This window comes from Nicotiana tabacum, chromosome 19 (genome assembly GCF_000715075.1).
Source record: "Nicotiana tabacum cultivar K326 chromosome 19, ASM71507v2, whole genome shotgun sequence".
In the NCBI taxonomy this organism is placed as follows: Eukaryota; Viridiplantae; Streptophyta; class Magnoliopsida; order Solanales; family Solanaceae; genus Nicotiana; species Nicotiana tabacum.
Window position 1 is genome coordinate 2,302,638 of NC_134098.1, and position 22,045 is coordinate 2,324,682.

Sequence of the window (22,045 nt, forward strand, 5' to 3'; positions counted from 1 at the left end):
AGGGTTTCGTGTAATTGAACGTGCCAAGAAAAATATCTAGTTGTAGAATGAGGATGTCGTCAGTGCACCTCAACTACTATAGGTACATGTTACTTTCCACTAAACCAAAATCACCTAATGCTTTAACTAATAATCTGATTATACCATGGACAAATTCATTATTAAATTTAAAGTGCTTCGAATGTGTGTGAAATACTAATATATATATATATATATATATATATATATATATATATATATATATATATATATATATATATATAACCATATTATCTTGGCCAAATTAGAGAGAAAAAGAAAACTAAGGATTATTGAATAGAGTAAGTACACTTTATCCTAATCAAAGAAAATGTTAAACCTTATGCATGAGAAGTTTTGAGAAATAAATTATTCCCTTCTAGAAATAATTAAGAAGATAGCATTTTTTTAAATTCATTATGAAAAGAAAAAGGGTTTCAAAATTAAGAGAAATTGTCATTCTTTGCGATCACAAAGAATCTTTTTACCGAAAGAAAGTAACAACTAAAGATTTGAGTTAAGTTTGCTACGTTATTGGAAAAACAAATATCAACAACCAAAAACACTGTGAAATTCTCCTATACTCCTCCCATCTCAATTTATGTGTCGACATTTGATCGGGCACTAAATTTAGAAAAAAAAAAAAAAACTTTGAAATTTTTAATTTAAAATAAGCTGTAAAAATTTATGTGACTCTAAATCATCCCATTAAAATAAAAATAAAAAGTATAAAAATAAACTATTCTTAAAATATAAGAAGTGTCTTTTTTACGGACTTAAAAGGAAAGAGCGTCACATAAAATAGGATAGATAATATTTAGGATTTCGGACTGATAATATTATTTTTTGCATTATTAAACAAGGGTGTTTTTGGTTCTCTAAACATGCAACAACCATAACTATGTTGTCAAACTCTAAAAGAAATTGGAAATAAATTATTGCCATAAACATATTTTGAAAAAGCCATTGACAATTGCTTTACATGAGGGCTGTTCTTAACTACAGCATGTCCTTTTCGACCAATTAAAGCTTTCATAATGTGAAAACATGTATTAACGGTATGAAATATGATTTATATACTTTAAATTAAATCTCTTATCGCACTAATCACGACTTGACTAGTTTCATAGTATGTGTTTGTTAAAACCGTAAGGAAAATATCTTGATAATGATTCCACGGTATGACACGAAATCAAAGTTGAAAATTCGAAGATAATTAATGTGCTTTGAAGAAGAAAATTAAAGAAATAATGTAACGACCCGATCAGTCGTTTTGAGTGTATTGGCCCCGATCCCCTATTTACTGTTTTTTCCGTATCTTTTTCTGCTTATGTGACTTGCCGGGAGGTTTTGTTTTTGGTTTCGGAGTGTTTTGGGACACTTAGTTCCTAAAACGGGAGCTTAAGTCTTAGAATTTTGATCGTAGTCGAAACCGTATGAAGACGACTCCGGAATGGAGTTTCTCCCGTTCTGTTAGCTCCGTTGGGTGATTTTGGACTTAGGGGCGTGTCCGAATTGTGTTTTGGAGGTCTATAGCTCATTTAGACTTGAAATGGTGAAAGTCGAATTTTTGGAGATTTTGACCGGCAGTGAATTTTTTTATATCGGGGTCGGATTTCAATTCCGGAAGTTGGAGTAGGTTCTAATATTGAATATGACCTGTTTGCAAAATTTAGAGTCAATCGGACGTGGTTTGGTTGGTTTCGGCATCGGTTGTCGAATTTGAAAGTTTCAACTCTTTAAGTTTGAATCGGAGGATGATTAATGATTTTAGCATTTTTTGATGTGGTTTGAGGGCTCGACTAAGTTCGTATGGTATTTTAGGATTGGTTGGTATGTTTGGTTGAGGTCTCAGGGGCCTCGGGTGAGTTTCAGGTGGTTAACGGACTTCTAATGGAGGTTGAGAAATTTCTGAAGTTTGGTCTTTTGCTGGTATGATCGCACCTGTGAGGATATTAGCCGCAGGTGCAAGGTCGCATGTGCGGTAGGTTGAGCGCAGGTGCGTACGGGGTAGAGATCAGTAGAGGTTGCAGGTGCGATGGTTTCTCCGCACCTGCGATAGTGCATATGCGAACCAGTGGTCGCAAAAGCGGAGGCAGCCAGGGTTAATCCCTTTCGCAAGTGCGCCCATATTTTTCGTACCAGTAGGCGCGCAGGTGCGAGCCCAGGCTCCGCAGGTGTGGAAATGCCTGGGCAGTGTTTAAAACCAAAGGGTTTCGTGATTTTTATCATTTTGGACTTTGCAAACTCGGTTTAAGGCTATTGTTTAGAGCATTTTCGAGAGATTTCTTGAGGTAAGTCCTTTGTGCTTATTTTTTATCAATAATCTTGCTTTCCCATTTATTTTTTTACCTAATTAGTGTGTATTTAAGGTGAAATTTTAGAGTTTGAGGCTAGGGATTTGAAGAGTTTGATTTTGAATTTTGAGTGATCATTTGAGGTCAGATTTTAATAAATTTGGTGTGGTTGGAGTCGTGAGTGAATGGGCTTTCGGATTTTGTGACTTTTACCCGATTCCGAGACGTGGGCCTGGGGTCGACTTTTTAGGACGGATTTCGGAATTTTTGTTAAAGTCTTGATTTCATTAATTAGATTAGTCTATTATAGTTGTATTTATGATACGTAATTATTTTTGGCTAGATTTGGGCCATTCAGAGTCAAATTTTCATGGATAGAGCATTGTTACGGATTGATTGAGTTTCGTTCGAGGTAAGTGGCTTGCCTAACCTTGTGTGGAGGAAATCCCCTTAGGATTTGATATTGTTTTGATATGCGAGCGCCGAGTACGTGAGGTGACGAGTACGTACATAACTGAGTAGTAATCTGTTCTTTTTTTAAATTGAGTTATACCGTTTAAATGAGTATTAGCATGTCTTCATTATTAATTGAGTTATCCCAATATGTGTAGTTATCATGTTTAGTCTAATATCGCATGGCTACGTGCTTTAGCTGCTTAATTGAACTTTGTGAAGCATGCCTAGTTGATTTCATGTTTTTCCTTGACTTGTACTTAGTCTAAATTGTAGGATTTCATGTTGTAGCTATTAATTCTATTGTTGAGCCGTGTATTTACTTTTGGGACTACGAAATGAAATTCCGGGAGATCCCCCTACATATTTACTTTGGGACTACGGAACGGTATTCCGGGAGATCCCCCTGTCTTGTATATTTACTTTGGGACTACGGAACGGTATTCCGGGAGATCCCCATGTCTTGCATATTTACTTTAGGACTACATAACGGTATTCCGGAAGATCCCCCTGTACATTTACGTTTGGGATTACGAGACGGTATCTCGGGAGATCCTCTGTTGTATTTCTGTGTACTTATTACCTTATATGAATTCTTTCTTGTTAAATTTCAGTCTTTATTTTACTATGATATTTCATTCTTGCCTTGCTTTGTTATTATATATACCAGTAGGGCCCTGACCTGAACTCGTCACTACTCGACCGAGGTTAGACTTGGCACTTATTGGGTACCGATTGTGGTGTACTCATACTACTCTCTGCACATATTTTTTGTGTGCAGATCCAGATGCTCCTTATCAGCCGCACTATCAGTGAGTCGGGATGGCTTTGGAGACTTCAAGGTATATCTGTCGCGTCCGCAGACCTCGGAGTCCCCTTCTACTCTTTCTCATGTCCATTATCTTATGTATTTTTCTTTTGTTAGACTCTGATGTATAGAGATATTAGACTTCCTTCTGTAGTTTGTGATTCATGATGTTCCGAGTTTTGGGATTGTTGTGTATTTTTGAATAGTTGGTTATTGTACATGTCAAGCGGCATGGTACCTAGTTATGTTGTTATTGCTACAGTTAGTGGTTAAATTTATGTTATCATTTTATTATTCCGTAAATGTTAGGCTTACCTAGTTGTAGAGATTAGGTGCCGTCACGACATTAAACGGAGGGAAAACTGGATCGTGACAACTAAATTTTAGGAAAATAAAATGTTTGTATTTGTCAATAATGCCACATTTTCATTTATCTAATGTACATCCATTTTAGTTGAAGTATTTAATAGTAATTACTAGTTTGGAGAGTTACGAGTTTCTCCTTTGCAAAAGTGGATATTGGCAATTATGAATTGTGTCACCGATCGTCGAAAATCGTCACGAAGCAGATGAATTTCTTTTGTCTATAACTAAAAAACTTCTAGATGCATAGATAGATCTTTGCTATGTTATATAGTTCCTTTCTATAATGACTCTACTTTGGGTCGAACCCGAATCCACCAAGCTCTCGTGTTGGTACCTCCTCTTAATTTTACACACACACACACACAATCTCTCTCTCTCTCTCTCTCTATATATATATATATATATATATTTCGCGCTCGCAAAAAGTAAATGTCTGGACAGAAGCTATATTTTGAGGTTTCAGTCATTTTAACATATTTGGAGCTATGAAATTCGGATTGAAGGGATTTTTTAGGCGATTTTCACCATATGGATTAGAATAAGTGATTCTAACTCAATTTTGGTTAAATTACATGAATATATTATTTTTTTCATCATTAAAGTTTATGAAATTTTCTATCAAAAAGAAAGTATTTAACTAGAACGTGAAGACGCATGGTGAAGTTGTTTCTTAATATGGTCCTAATAAGTTTGGCGTACTATTGATGTCCCATAAATCCATGTAAACAATTGGGCAAGTAACATATTTGATCGATTGGTCAAAAATAATTGCATTCGCTAACCAAATTTATAAAACATATACATTAATTATATATAATATATATTTATTATACATTAATTATAAAAAAAAATATATATAATTGCCGACTATTATTTTTGGAAGCAGCTATACAATATAATTTTTCTTAAAATTTGAGACCACTCGGATTATTATAGTTATTAAAGCCATCAATTCCATATACAATGCATTTCAGAGTGTATTTTCCCTCTCCACAATGATCACTTGAAATTAGAATTATTTTGACTGAGACTTGTACACATGCTTTGTCTTCTGCATGTCCCCATTTTCAAACTTTGATTGAAATCAAACACATCACGTGGGAAAACTTGGAACCAGTTAATTAATATCTTCATTAGCATTTAGCATTTAGCATTTAGCATTCGACCTTTGATAATTAATTGAAAATAGTAGATTAAAAAAAAAATAGAGTATAAATCTGAAATTGTCTTAATCATATGATTATCATTACGTAAATAAAACAAATTCAGACAACTGGTGGTCATTTTCGCAGATCCTAATTATCCTATAAATTGCTAGACTGATGAATATATACAATTAACTAGCACCCCTAATACAATTAACTAGCACCCCTAATAGTATTATCCAATCGATCTAAAATTCAACATTGTGGGACACAATTTCTTATATTCATTTTAGAAGAACGTAATCTGTTAAATGCCAAAAAATATGTTCCACTTGACAAATGCCAATAATTGAGGTCAGACTGAACCAGGTCGAAGGGGAGCCTTATAGTTCGTTTGGTCAAACTTCTAAAATCAGTTTATTTTGAGAAATATTTTTTCTTATAAGTACTTTTTCGGTGATAAACAGTTTGTGTTTGACTAATTAATTAGAAAAGTACTTCTGAGCAACAGTTAGTGTTTGACCAAGCTTTTACAAAATATTTTAAGTGTATTTTTCTCAAAATTGTTTATAAAAAAAGTACTTTTGGGGAAAAATTACTTTTTTTGCTTCTCAAAAAATGCTTATGCTTTTACTCAAAAGCATTTTTTTTTTCCTTTTAAAAGTTTGCCCAAACACTTCAACTTTAAAAAAAAAAATCTTTTCTGGGAGAAAGCTTGGCCAAACAGGCTATTAGAGCAAATATAAATTTTGTCTCTTTGTGACCTATAAGTCAGAGATTCGAGTTGTGAAATCAACCATTAATACTTGTATTGGGATAAATTGTCTATATCACACCCATTTAAGTGCGGCCTTTTCCCAAACCGGTTGAACGTAAAATACTTTATGCATTGAACAGCGATTTAGAATGAACCGGGTCAAGAAGACCAAACCCAACTAATTAACAGTTTGTACAGCGAGCAAACTCATAAATTTTTTAGGGCCTAAATGGAAAGGTCCACAAAATTAAAGTGACCACTTATCTTCTACAAATGTCATCATGTCAAGTTGACATATAATATCAGATAATTTTCATAATAAACCTAATATAATAATCTATAAATAAAGAAATAACTTACTATAATTAATTGAACGATATTAAAATTTTTTAAAATTCTTTACTATTGGTATATATAACTTAGACCTAGACAAACAAACAAAAATGAAAGAAAGTCAAGAAGTTAAAGTGCAAGTGGCTCATGTCGAAGTTGAAGTTGTAGTCTAGTCTACATTAAGAGCCTCTCCTTCCCTATCTACTCATAGTTATGTGAATTATTATAGTACTGGCGTAACCATTCTTTTTATTTTTATTTTAATAATCATTAAATATCTGAAATTTACTGGTTTGACTAATTTATTTTCGCGTTACTAGTGAGGTTCATAAAAAGGGGAAGCTTTTCCACACAGTTTTTTGTATTTATGAAACTCGAACCTGAAATCTCTAATCAAGAGTGGAAAAATCTTATTTATCGTATTAAGACTCCTCAGCGCAGAGGCGGATCCAGAATTTCAAGTTTATGAATTCGGGATTCTAATCGTTTTAAGTCATTGGGTTTTAAATGAATAATTTATATATATTCTCATGAATTTTTAAAAATAAATAAATTATTCGAATCAAAACTATTAGGTTCGACTAAATCGCGACTGAACGGTGAAATCACTCACTCTCATATGATAGCAAGTGGAGGCTCTTTAAATGTAAGGAGTATTTCCTGACTTACAGCCACAAGAATAAGAGATGACGATTGGCGTGCTAGCAGAGAAGACAACGTGATGAAAATGAAATTATCGTACAGCTCAATTTTGATTCCTCAGTGTTTAATGTTATTTTGGACAATGATTATTCTTAAGAGACTGTACAACCAGATATTAAAAAATTTTAAAAACAAATGAAACTTGGCTTATGGTCTCTTTTCAAACAAGGCCTAAACAAAGAATTAAGAGCTCTTGATATTATCTTTTCGAGCGGTACTAACTAGTAGAGACGGAGCTAGCATTTAAATTTTATGTTTTAAATTCTAGGGGAACAACATCAATATTACAAACAAGTTTTGGAATTACTTTTAATACAAATTTAATGAATATTTTTAATACAAATATAAGATTTGAATTAAAGTTGTTGAGAATAAATATATCCCAGAAATAATATTCACAATATTAGCAAGATATATAATCACGTAACAACGAGATACGATAATCAATAACAACAACAATAACAACAACCCAGTATAATCTTATTAGTGGGGTCTGAGGAGGGTAGTTTGTACGCAGACTTTACATCTACCTTAAGGTAGAGAGGTTGTTTCCGATAGACTCTCGGCTCCCTCCCTCCAAGAACTCCCCACTTTGCTCTTGGGGTGACTCGAACTCACAACTTCTTGGTTGGAAGTAGAGGGTGCTCCACGATAATCAATAAGAATTAGAAAAAAAGTAGCAACTAAATAAGGGAAAAGCATGACTATGAGAGGAGTAACTAATATCACTATAACAAGAAATTTTACACTTTATAGGTATGAATAAAATACTTCAAAGATTACTATACACTCAAAAAAAATAACTCTTTAATTTTTTTACCGCACTGCAATATCACATACTATTTTTTATTCCACTGCCTGTGAAATGCTCACTGGTTTTTTCTCTTGTATTCGGTGTGCTACAAATGCAGAAGAACTTCTCTATTTATAAAGATAGAATGTCAATGACATTAGTGACATAGGCAAATGATATAGCAATGCCAACAATTACAATGTGAAGAGATTATTGGCTGGTTGGTCAAATTTTGCAGATATACATTTAAAATTCTTACAGAATGTAAAAAATATTTTTGTTTGGCCATTTTAACGCTTACCTTCATTTTCTTCTTAAAGTGAAGTAAACTCCAAAATGGAGTAAAGTTACTCTAATCATTACTCCATTTTTATTCCAAAAAAGAATACTCCATTTTATATTCTTCTCTCTCTTCAATATTATATTATTATCTTTTATTTAAATTTTATTTTCTTATTTCTATTAAAATAAATTATCTTTTTTTCTTTTTTACATATTCATCGCATATAATTTAATAGAAAATTATTTTATATCATAAATTTTTAAATAATATAATTTGTAAGCAAATATTATAGATTATATATATTAACAGATAATTCAAATAAAAGTAAAATCATTGAGATACAATATAATTAAATACATATTACATTATGGTAAAATTAATATTAGATATTACATAAATATTCAACTTACACCTCTAGTATGCTCCCATAAATGATCTATTAATGTATTACGAAGTGCAAAATGAGCATCTTTGTCCTTAATATTTTTGTGTCGAGCTAAAAATTGCTCAAATCGGTGATTTTCATCTATTACCATTTCTACCATTGGAGGTGGACATTCTCAATCATCTTGAATTGGTGCATTAAGATCACGTTCATCCTCTATTATCATGTTGTGCAGTACAATACATGTAGTTATTATATCATGTAACACTTCTTTTCTCCAAAAACGTGATGGTCCTGCAACAATTGCGAAACGAACTTGGAAAACTTTGAATGCACGTTCAACATCTTTTCGACATAATTTTATATTTGCACCATTCATTTTTTGAGATACAATTATAACTTATTAAAAAATTAACTTACAATTTTACATAAAAATAATAAATGCACGAAAATTAATTTATAAAAATTATACGCCAAAGTTAAGATGTAAAATTAATATTATAAAGATATTACATAAACATAATTAGGTATATATAAAGAGATAAATTAAATGAGTTAAATAATAAAAATAATAATAAAAGAAAGGTGAATAGTAATGGAAGAGATGAATAGTGTCACTCCATATTTGAAGTAACACTATTCATCCTCCATTTTTGGAGCAAAAATGGGGGAGCATTGGAGCCCCGTTATGGCAAACATTTCCCCCATTATGCAGAAATGGGGGAGGGCTGGAGATGCCTTTAAACCTCACAAAAGCTACTAGATTCAAACAAATCGTTTAGCTTTTCTTCTAGCTCCCACCCTGCTAACTAGTGTGCAGCGCACATTTTGAACTTAAGAGATTTGACACTACCCACTCGTTCTTTCAAATTGTATTTTGTAAAGGTTTTGGTCTAGTATTGTCACGACACAAAATTCACTATAAGCCCTGAAGGTGCCCAACGTTGTTGTCAGGCAAGCCAACGGTGAACTATCACATAGATTGTTCATTTTATTACTTTCGAAATCATAAACTTTTATTAAGTAAGAAAGTTTACACATTTGAAGTTCATGGGTACATACATAATTAGTATTGCATAAACTAAAAGGTGATAATAATATAAAAATCTGTAAGCACCAACTATAATATTCTCATAACCCGGTGCCACAAGTGCATGAGTATTTACTAAGGAATACAATAATAATACAACATATGTCTGTAATATAAATAAGACAGAATAAAGTAAATAGTACAACGGAGACTCTGTAGGCTGCGATACGTAGACTGAAATGCAGCTCACCATAAAATCTCCTCAGCAGCTGCGTCTACGCGCCCAGATGTCCACCAAATGAACCTGTCAGATCCTGCACATTTAGTCCAGAAGTATAGCATGAGTACGTAAATCAACGCATACCCAGTAAGTATCTAGCCTAATTCCGGAGAAGTAGTGACGAAAGGCCGACATCGACACTTACTAGAGGTCCAATAAAGCAGTATGCTAAATCCTAAACAGATATGAAGCACAACACTAATTGTGGGATAAAAGGGTAACTAGCATAATCTTTCAAAAAAAATTTTAATGATATAAATTTCTCAATCTCGTATCCTATTTCAACAACTCGAAAAATATCAAGTGCCAATATCAAATGAATAAGGAATACCATATGAAATGCCAGACATCAGTGGAAGGATAATCTCATGAATATTCGGACTGCTAGCGATATAACACACGACTATGCCGAGGTAGTACGGCCCGATCTAGAATAATATGTACAATGCTGAGGGTCGAGCGACACGAATAATATATGCATCTATTATATTGTTGAGGCGTTCGGCCCGCTCCACAATAAAGGAAGAAACCCATCGAATCACGAGGCACGTGCTTACAACACATATAGAGGTGCATAATAGTGAATATACCCCTTTAAACATACGTTCGTCCTCGAACGTGCTAAGAACCGTTCCGGAGTCGTCCAAAATCACTGTTCAACACCTTGTGCACCTATTCATTCCACCAAAACCCACGTGAGCCCATTAGCCCGAGAAAGACTGAATGTCCTTCCTTATTCTTAGCCAACAAGCCTTAGAACCAGATTCCAACATCGAGAATTCTCCACAAGGCCCGATTCTAACATACGAACACCGCATCAATCTCTACACACTGTACCAGAACATAATCATGCACCTATTCTAAAATCACACCAAGCACCACATAAGTTATTTTCCCATAATAACATCCTCCGACCACAATAACTGCAATTTCACGAATCTGATGCCCAAATACGCCTCATAACACATGTAAGCCTTGTTCCAACTCTCGCAATACTGCCACGACAAAATAGATGTGTAAAAACTCATAACCACCTACCAAAATAATATATCATGGGGTCTCTTCACCTGACAAGAACCATTACCTCATTCTGAACTGAATAATGATATTTCTCTTTAATATAGCCTACTTAAATCCGATCGCACTGATCTCAGGTCCAATAACCTCGTCTCACCCAGTACAAGTTTCTCGGGTAATAAGCCACCTCAAACACCGTCTGAGATCTTATGTAACGCCAACAAGCTACAAGTTGAATATGACTCATAAGGAAGAACGAACTCTGCCAGGAAATTACCCAGCCTACGTAATGAATAAAACAGCCAAACCGATGTTTTGGATCTATCTCAAAGATGAGAAACAAGGTACATAAAATAAGTATAAAGAACTGTACTTAATATATCACTGTTGCAGCATGCAACACGATCTAAATATGATATTGTTGCGGCGTGCAACCCGATCCAAACATTATATCGTTGCGACGTGCAACCCGATCCACACAACATACCTGTGGCAGCATGCCACCCGATCACAAACAATATACCTGTGGTGGCGTACCACCCGGTCCAAACAATGTATTCATGGCAGCGTGCCACCCGATCCATACATAACAATCAATAAGGAATCCCCCATCAAGCCAAAATTGCTTATACTTACGTGTTGTTTTGTACTTCAATACCACACAAGAAGGGGTGATTTGTGTGGTATCTAATTTTTCGCATGCACAAATTATAAAAGGATATGGTTCTTCTATGTGTTCCTTATACTATTGCTGCGGAGTAATAAATGTAGAAAGTAAAGAACAAAAATATTTTACGTGGAAAAAACTTAGCTCAAAAGGTAAAAAATCACGACCTACAACTCAGTAGGATTTTCCCCAACACTTCACTAAATCACTGTGCCAAAACAGCATTTACAAAACTCTTTGTAAACCTAAGGATTACCTCTAATCCCTTTGTGGCAACCAACCTCTAGTTGTTGTGACAACTTCAAGTCAACTCTAACTTGAATTCAGCACTTAGAGTACCTAATATAATTGCTTCTAGATAAAGCTGAAAGGTACAATTCGAAATGCCTACTACAATGAAACTAGAGTAAAATACAGACACTTGGAACTGGTTCTTCTATCTGGTTCATGTAGCTTCAGGTTCGCACACTTGAATCACCCAAGAATTGTTTGCAAAATGCCTTTCTAATTTGCTCTCAACTCACATTTAACTTCAACGTTTGTGCATACATGTAAATTGAGAACATCCTGCAATTTATAGAGTTAGTAGAATAGGAAAAAACTAGAGTTCTAATGTTATACTCTTTCATGGTGGAAGAGTTCTAGTTATCTTCAACTTCTAACTCCTCCCTTATATAGGATAGAGTTCTCTCGAGTAAGGAGTCATTCACCTTATCAATTATGCAACATTTTCGTTTAGGAGATACGAGCTATAACCACTTAAGCTTATCTCTTTCACGTGAATTAATTGTGCTTGAATCCGCCCGTGTCTGTGTACATTGTGTATGGACCCGGTTCATGCTTGAGTTCCTTTGTCAATCATCAAAACAGACTTCACTTGGGCCAACATTACGAAATGCCCAAATATCGACCACAAGCACGCCAAGTGCATAATACAATCCATGGGGAGACGAATAACGTCATACGCTACAAAACCCAAGCACAACTAAGGTGCAATAAATGACTTGCATTTCGAGAGCCATCTTGCTCATATAACACCACAAGCTATACGGGATCACAACATATGTGCAATAATCAAGTTGTCTCATAACCCACGTGGCACAATAAAGTATTACATGGAATAGCTGACATCGGGGATAACATCCAACGTAAGCAATGCTATGCCGAATGAACACATCCGACTTGACGTAGAACACACATTCACATTATACCCACCAACGAACCTCAAGCCGATCTTGATACCATATTGGGCCAACAACCTCTCAAGGATCCACAATGGCCTTATTTATGACACACACAAGCGACGTCCAATCCGGACCAAACTCCCACAGTCCACAATGAAATGAATAGAGCGTCTTTCAAGCATAAATTCTCCGGGGGATACACTCTCACGTCCTTCCGCACCAGATAGCAAAGTCTGCATCTCCATACCACCAACCGTACTAATTCTGTAAAACAAATCAAGAATCCTCAAATCACTACACAATGCCCCTTACACAGGACAACGTTCTCAAGTGACACTAAAGAAAATGACAGCTTGCTCTAAATATCTAAATTCGCCCCTGCTCATCCAAGCTCGTGACATTCTTATCAACACCAAGACGCAACCTCGATCCTCAACTTCCAATTCCCATACCGATCACTGCACCTATCATGCCACTCACTGCACCTATCATATCGTTACGCGAGAGTACAAGAATGCATCGTAACCCCTGAATTACTAGTAGAATAAACAATTCATTGACTAGAAACCTTTCACTTAACTCATTTCAGAAGACGAATCGCAACATACAACCAACTTCTCATAACCGTGAAAGACACAGAACTCAAGTCGTGGTATAAGTCGCCATAACTATTCCGGGATCCATTTATGCATAGCATGGCCATCATAATCAAATACCTCCAATCAACCAAATTATGGTGGTTGTCAAGCCCGCACGTTCCACCACAAACAACGTGTATAACTTAATGCACTGAAGTAACTGATCATTGTCATAATTATGTTGATTCAAAACATTACTAACCAACCCAACTTTTTTCAATTTACTCTTGACCTGCCTTAGAAATAATAATAGCTCCATTCAAAAAAACATAACAAACTCAATCAGCACTCATCCCTAGTGACCCGAATTACGAGACTACGTCATCTCAATACCCATAAACCATCTAATACCCTCATCAAGCGCACAATAACATCACCAACTGGTACAACCATTTTGCAAGACCCCCCTCGAATATGAAGTTATTTCTCCTATTCCTCCAATACTACCCCACAGACCCGATGATAACATAGAAAATTCCCTAAGTACTCTTCACACTCTGCTGCAAAATCCCGGTCTTCAGCCACGCAACGAACCCAAAATCCTTAGACACCGCGCTTACATCCTTGAACCCATTAGAACTACTATTGAGAGTCACCCACTCTGACCTGGTCCTAAATTTAATTAAAATCCAACGCTCTGTTAGCACATGAACACTCCGAAATAAGCAACCAGATGAATTCTTTTCCTTGTACATCACATCCTCAAGAAGCATAAACTCTAAGTGTTCCCAAAACTAAACGAATCGATAAGGAGAAATATAGCACACATTTATCAAGTTCTTTGCTCGAATTACCCATGATATTTTCTTTCTTTAGTCATAAATAATCCACCAATGCACCGATAACCAGAAACCACACAAGCAGACAACCACGCGATCCAATCGTGGACGGTGGGCTCCCCCGCTTAACTTTAAGCTATAATCACATAAATCTAGAACCCACAAAGACTTCTCTTTCTCAATTACCATGATCTCACACCGTTAACCTGCCAAAATCTCACAATCTCGTGTTATACTTTTCATGAAATATTCTGAATTATCAACCACAATCGCACATTCAACCTCCTAACAGTCACACCATATTCTTCAAGCGATCCAAGCTCGCATCCCAGTACATGCCTCCTGTTGTTTAGAAAGTATAACTCTTTGTAGAACGTCATCAAGAATTACGCAACAGCTAACCTGCACGCAAGAGATAGCCTACCCGTGGAATTCCATTTCGACATCTTTCAATGACACTGCCCTAGTTACAACTACCACAAAATCAGCAAACCCTCCTGATCCTATGCTCGTCCACCAACTGTAATAGTCTGTTCATTCCCCATTAGCATCCACTGAAAGTCCAGCCATACGTTCCAAACTCGAAGTCATGTTGCACCCAAAAACGGTAATCAAGCATTTCACACCCCTCTTCCTTTCAATCAAACTCCTCTTTGTCATATTCAATCTTCCTCAGCACAGTAGCCACCGTCCCAAATGAAATTTATAAACTTAGTCATTGACCACCATGAACCTTAAATCACTCTAAACTTCCTCCAAGTATGTGGCTATCCTACCACGGAATCCATACGCTACTCTGCCACTCCCACTTCGATAAACCCTTCTCCTTAAGGAAACTTCTCAACCTTTGTTGTTCATACTTGGCATGCTAGCAATTCAACCACCGCGAGACACCTCCCACCATGTCCTTCCTCACCCTTCGTTCCCCAAATACTGCCTCAAATCAAAATCCATCTATGTAGCAACTAAACTAACAAATTACTACCAACTCGAAGCCTCTTAGAGGATCATATTTCTCGATCCATCAATATTAGAAACACCGATTCGATTCTGAATCTGCTACACACCATCTCTGACAACCGTTTCTCCAGCACCATTTCATAATACCCTACCCCGAAAGAAAATCAAAGAAGACCATAACACCGACGAGCCTTAATGCATTCAAACAAGGACGAGGACACCACATCACAAATGATAGTTTCCACCAAGTTCAAAAATATTCGATCTCACTACTCCGTCAACCGAGGCTTGAACATCCATAGTCCAATTGCCTCTCATCCACTAGAATTAAATGTAGAACCTTTAAAACATGAATCGAGTAGTCCTCATTTTGAATCATTCATTGTTGTAACACATAAATAAGCACCTTACCATTTACACCAACATTGCATGCTAACCACTCATGAACATCATAATGCACCATGCGTAGCCGCAAAACCGTAGGCAACACTAACATTGCGCTGAAATGACAACATCCCTCCATGAGGCGATGACAATAGCCCAATCAAAGGAGCCTGGAAAAATATCATGCACCACATCTGCAGTACCATTACAACTCCTCGATGCCCAATTGGTAACAAAATCTCCACGTCACATAAGATTGAGTAGGAAGGAAATAAAGGCATAAGCTTCAATGGAATCAAATTGCATGATGAAGAATCAAGAAGGGAAGTGCTCCTAACAGCCCTCTAGCCTCTCGAAGATAAGTACAAGTATCTCCGGCAAGACTCTAATATACTTGCTCATGACTCGTGAGACCCAAGTGAATCAAGCTATCACGACCCATAACTCATTATTGGCCGCGATGGCGCCCAACATCGTTGTTAGGCAAGCCAACAGTGAACTATCACGTAGATTGTTCATTTTATTACTTTCGAAATCATAAACTTTTATTAAATAAGGAAATTTACACCTTTGAAGTTCACAGGTACATACATAATTAGTATTGCATAAAATAAAAGGTGATAATAATATGCAAATCTGTAAGCATCAACTAGAATATCCCCAAAACCTAGTATCATAAATGCATGAGTATTTACTAAGGAGTACAACAATAATATAACATATGTTCGAAATATTAATAAGACAGGATAAAGACAATAGTACGACGGAGAATTTGTGGGTTACGATACGTAGACTGGAATGCAACTCACCATAAAGAATCCTCAGTAGCTGCACCGACGCGCCCAGATGTCCACCAAATAAACATGTCTAATCCTGCACATTTAGTGCAGAAGTGTAGCGTGAATACGTAAATCAACGCGTACCCAGTAAGTATCTAGCCTAAACCCAGATAAGTAGTGACGGGGGGGGGGGGGGGGGTCGACATCGACACTTACTAGAGGTCCAATAAAGCAGTATGATAAATCCTACATAGATATGAAGCACGACGATAATTGTGGGATAAAACGATAACCAACATAATCTTTCAAAATTTCTTTTAACGATATAAATTTCTCAATCTCGTATTCTATCTCAACGGCTCGGAAAATATCAAGTGCCAATATCAAATGAATAAGGAATACCATGTGAAATGCCAAACAATAGTGGGAGGATAATCTCGTAAATATTCGGACTGCTAGCGATGTAATGCACGACTATGTTGAGGCCGTACGACCCGATCTAGAATAATGTGTACATTGTAGAGGGTCGAGCGACACGAATAATAGATGCATCTATTATACTGCCAAGGCGTTTGGCCCGCTTTACAAGAAAGGAAGAAACTTATCGAATCACGAGGCACATGCTTACAACACATATACAGGTACATAATAGTGAATATACCCTTTTACGTTTATCAAATATCTTGGCAACAACTCAAGGTGGTAAAGCTTGACCTAATATATGTGTGTGTGTGTGTGTATGTGTGTGTGTGTGTGTGTGTGTGTTTTAAATCAATTTTAATTGTAATTTTAATTAATTAAGCTAACAAAATGAGTCCAAACAATTCAAATATTACATGATAAAATCCTAAGTCTACTCAGACATAAACACGCTTTAGCTTCGTACGGACTCTCATCACCTCGTGCGTACGTAGCACCCACAAGTAGCAGCACATAACAATTACATCACCTATGGGTAGTTTCCCCCTCACTGGGTTAGACAGGAGACCTACCTCGCCCCGAAGTTCCATAACCGGCTACCATGCCTCTCTAACTCTTCAATCAAAGCCCTTTAACCCGAAACTAGTCAAACAATGTGCAAACCAATAATAGTAAACTCTAATACTCATAATTATTAATCAATTTATAACAAATTCTCAACTTCGTTCAAAAAGTCAACAAAATCGATTTTCGGCCCCACGTGCCCGGATCGCGTGAAATTTTGAAGATAAACTTTACCCATGACGACACAAACTCAAATATATGATTTATTTCAAATTCCATGTCCAATTTCGTGGTCAAAATCCAAAATACGATTTCTAGGTTTTCTACCAAAATTCCACAATTTTTACTAATTTTCATGCTTAAATCCGTATATAAATCATGTATTTAACTCACAATGTATAGAAATCTCTTACCTCAAGATTGATGATGAAAATGGTGCCTCCAAATCGCCCCAAAATCGCCCAAGCAAGAGAGGAAATGAGAGAAATGGGCAAAAATCCCGCTTTAAAAATAATTATGCCCATTGGATCAGGTAAATGGCATGGTATAACAATCTATGAAGAGAATTGATATAAAAGAAAGTTCTAATTTTAGATATTGGCATCCTATATCCCAACATTAAGATTTTTTTATATTTAATTTTATAGCCAAAATTATTTTTATGCAACATCAAAAGAAACATACAGCACGCTCCTCTCTCTCCCTCTTTAATGTTCTTGTTCTCTTTCTTCCCCAAATTTTACTCCATATTTTTCAATCCCCCAAATCTCTCCCTCCTTCTCCGATAATTACTCTGTTAGGTTTTCTCTTAATTTTTATTGGGTAATTCTCTATATCTAGAATCTTTTGTAGAATTTTCCATAGCATATCAACATTCTTTTCAACTTGAAAGATATGTAAAAGTTCAACCTCTAAGAAATAAAAATCTAAATCTACCGTGGTCAAATCTTCGTCTCTTCAATAAAAATCTACAGTAGACACTTTGCAATAAAAATAAGATTTAGGCCTAAATCTGATAACATTTTATAAGTGAATTAATATTGGTAAATGTTTTCTCTAGATTTCCAAATCAGGAAGTTTTCTCCTTACAAAATGGCAATCACTATCATCAGGAAATTAAACTAATTAAAGTATGATATTATTTTACTTTGGATTTGTTTTCGACGTCTTCATATGTTTCTCAATTTGAGCTAAAGTTAATCAAATCAATTTTAATGTACTAAACCAAAGAAAATAAAAAAATTAAAGTCAATTGCTGTGGACTACCACTGCATGTATTACTTCTTTAAGACAATAAATCTGTTTGGTATGGTAGGAATCTTTTGTTTTCTAGTAAAGTCATCTAGTGTTTGTTACGAGAAAATCTTTTTTAAAGACGACATTCTCTAATTTCCATGAAAAAGGGAGTAGTAAATTCAGCCACTTATTAGAGAAAGTCGTTTTCTTGTACAGCTATTTCAACTCATAATAATTTTATTTTTCAAACAAATGCTTAGACATATATATATATATATATATATATATATACTTACGCTATACTATGCACTAAGTATAAGTGTATTAGGTAATACTGTATCGAATATAGCTTATATATATATATATATATATATATATATATATATATATATATATATATATATATATATATATATATATATATTAACATACTTATAATTTTCATAAACTTTATAATGCATGAGACTATAGGGACCGACCAACAAGAATGTTAATGGAGTAGTATGTATTCATTCATCTTTAATCAGACGTTTCGGGTTTAGGCCTTGACTACGAAATCGTCTTTATTAGAAGCACTTTACTCCACAAAACAAAATTTCATATTCCGAATTTAGTCGGAATGGAATACCGAACACCGAGCGAGACACCATAAATATATGTGGGGACCACATCCACTAGCTCTTGCTCCCCCCACCCCCACCCCACCCTTTCTCTCTCAGCCGTAATTCACCGTCTGAATTGGACATGGCCATACGGCCCTCCATATATAGTCCATACACAAAAACATTTTACACGTGCTTTTTTATTGGAAATAATTTTTAAAAAGAAATACCCAGCGTGTATATTAAAAAATAAAAAGAAAATCACCCCACGTGTTTAAGTTCACCTTACCTTCCCACGTGTTTTTTTCAGCTTTCTTCCCATAATATATTTATCCTTCACCACCTTTTGTCTCTACATTAACTTTAGTACCACACTACTATACTCCTACTTCATCTCATATTTCTTGAACTATTTTTCTCTCTTCCAATGAATTTTGAAGATGATCAAACTTCTAATTCTTCATGTTCTTCCTCTGATCATGATATTCTTGATAAAGAAAAGAATTTTAATCTGTCTTCATATTCTATGAATGTTATAATTAAACCGTCGTTACATAACAAGAGGAGGGCAGGAAGGAAGAAATTCAAGGAAACGCGACACCCCTTTTATAGAGGAGTAAGGAGAAGGAACGGGGACAAATGGGTGTGTGAAATACGCGAGCCGAATAAAAAGTCAAGAATCTGGTTAGGTACCTTCTCCACTCCTGAAATAGCAGCTAGGGCACATGATGTTGCTGCCCTAGCTCTCCGAGGGACAAAAGCTTCCCTTAACTTCCCCGAATCGTCTTGGTCTCTCCCTAAAGCCCAATCTTCTTCCCCTCACGACATTCAAATCGCGGCTCTTCAAGTTTCCAATAAAGTTGTGTCATCTCCCTTGAAACCCTCTATGTCATATTTGAAGTTAGAAGAGTCTTCTTGTTTTCAAAGCCCAAAAGATGATCAAGAGAATTCTTTAAAGGGTTATAATGATTCTTGTGAATTAATGGAGTTTGTGGATGAGGAGGCTATGTTTAACATGCCAATATTGATTGATAGTATGGCGGAAGGAATGCTTATGACTCCACCCGCTATGAAAAGAGGCTTTAATTGGGGTGATGTTGAGGAAAACGTCGAGTTCACTTTATGGAAAGATTGATCCACTCGACAAATAACTAAAATGTATTCTCTCTATCAGCTTAAGCTTTTAGATGAGAAGGTCACACGCTTCAACAGATATAATTTGATAAAAACCAAATGTATCAACAGCTTGGATATTTGTATTTAATTTAGGACTTCAAATTTTGAAAGAAGTTAACATATATCTGCGGTAATGTAAAACCTACTTAATACTAAAAGGATATTTAGCTTTTCTTGCATTTCTTCATATGTAGTGTTTTGGAGGAACCTAAGGTTGACTTAGATATATCATACCATAGGGCTCTAGGAGACATAGAAGGATCATGCCCAAAATTGTGCATTAATAAAACCCCTTTTGTGGTATACATTATTTTTCTTCTTTGATTTTGTTTCAAATCCGAAGGTCTTGATTTTATGTTTCTTCCCCGTTCACCCGTTGTACTAAATTTTCGTGTTTAATAGACAAAGTAGGAGTCCATGCCAAACCTTGGCTTCCAAAATGATGGAAACCAACGGCTAGCACGCGAGTTGCCTTATTTTGAGTGCTAGTTGTTAGTTTCCACCTTTTTTTTTTTTGGAATCATGCATTAATTCTCATTTTTTACATAATAACGTAGATAATATGTATTACATATTTAACAGTTTGAAAGATGATTTAGTAAATTATATAGACGGAAGTTGTTTCAGAAAACCTACAATCTCTTTGAATTCAGGCAGATCTAACAACGGATGTAGTACAATATAAGAAAAGAATCTATATAAATGATACTAATTACTAGTTGGAATTAAATCTTTTAGTCATATTGTTGTATATTTTACGTTAGGTCTAATTTTTTCTAGGAGTTTATTTATACTAGAGATGAATACGTACGATTCATATGGACAACCCCAATTTATTAAGATTGAGCTAGGTATATATAGTTGTTAAATGTAGTTGTACAAATAACAACAACAAACATATCCAGTGAAATCTCACAAGTAGAATTGGGGAGAGTGGTGTGTACGTAGATTTTACCCCTACTTTATGAGGATAGAGACACTATTTTCGATAGACCCTCGACATAAGGAAAGATGCAAAAGGAAACAGTAACACATGCAGTAACAACAACAGGCAAAATAAGGTAATTATAATCTCTACATTTGAAAACCTTTCTAATTCAAATACATTTTTCCCAAAAGAATCTATACAAAACTAATCAAAAAACAGTTGTGCCCCAAGATTATTTTCCTCTACCTTGGTATCTCTATTATATTTGAATAAGCACTTTATATTATGTGTGTGTGTGTGTATATATATATATATATATATATATATATATATATATATATATATATATATATATATATATATATATATATATATATATATATATGTGTGTGTGTGTGTGTGTGGCAAGGCTTCAATTTTAATTATTTGATTAAGCCTAAAGTTCTAACTTGGCTTTCTCCTTTGTTCTTGCTAAAACATGTGATTTTTGTAATTAAAAAAAGAAAAACAAAGAACAGAATGTTTTTTTAATTAGTACCACATCATCATCTACACGCTAGTCGATATTTTATTTTTCAGTCATAACGCGAGTAACTTGAGGTAGAAGCAAACCAGAAATACTGTAGCAGAGATACTGAATATAATGAGTTACGAGATCGAATAAAATCTTTATTAAAAAATCGACATATATTCAATAAGGAAAATAAAATACCCATATATACCTAGTGGAACACAATGAAATTTAGTTTGTTACACGTGCCCAAAAAAAGGAATAATGGAGTGTTCATAGACAAAAATCATAGAATAAACGCAGAATAAAATAATCCCAAATTTCTATCGCAAATTTGATTAATGCATTGTCTAATCTAACCACTGATAATTTTCACTATTTACAAAATATTGAATGGTGCACAGCGCGTCATGTATGGGTTAGGTTCACACTTTACTGCAAACAAAAGCTTGATATTTAAGCGAAGAAAGGGTAGAGGGGCGAACCTAATATCCACACTCATGTGCTACTAACTCAAGGGGATTTCTCCATTATTAAAAAAGAAGTTTCT

General features: G+C 35.1%; 1 protein-coding gene across 1 annotated transcript; it reads left to right on the top strand.

Moving 5' to 3' along the window:
- The first annotated feature begins 19,224 nt into the window (after window positions 1–19,224).
- Window positions 19,225–20,418, top strand: LOC107773144 (dehydration-responsive element-binding protein 1B-like). Its single transcript, XM_016592590.2, has one exon. The coding sequence runs from the start codon at window positions 19,308–19,310 to the stop codon at window positions 20,013–20,015; it is 708 nt and encodes a 235-aa protein (XP_016448076.1). The 5' UTR covers window positions 19,225–19,307; the 3' UTR covers window positions 20,016–20,418.
- Window positions 20,419–22,045: the final 1,627 nt, after the last annotated feature.

Bases quoted from the DNA above. Each gene is read 5' to 3' on its own strand.
- LOC107773144 (XM_016592590.2), top strand. From the start codon at position 19,308: ATGAATTTTGAAGATGATCAAACTTCTAATTCTTCATGTTCTTCCTCT.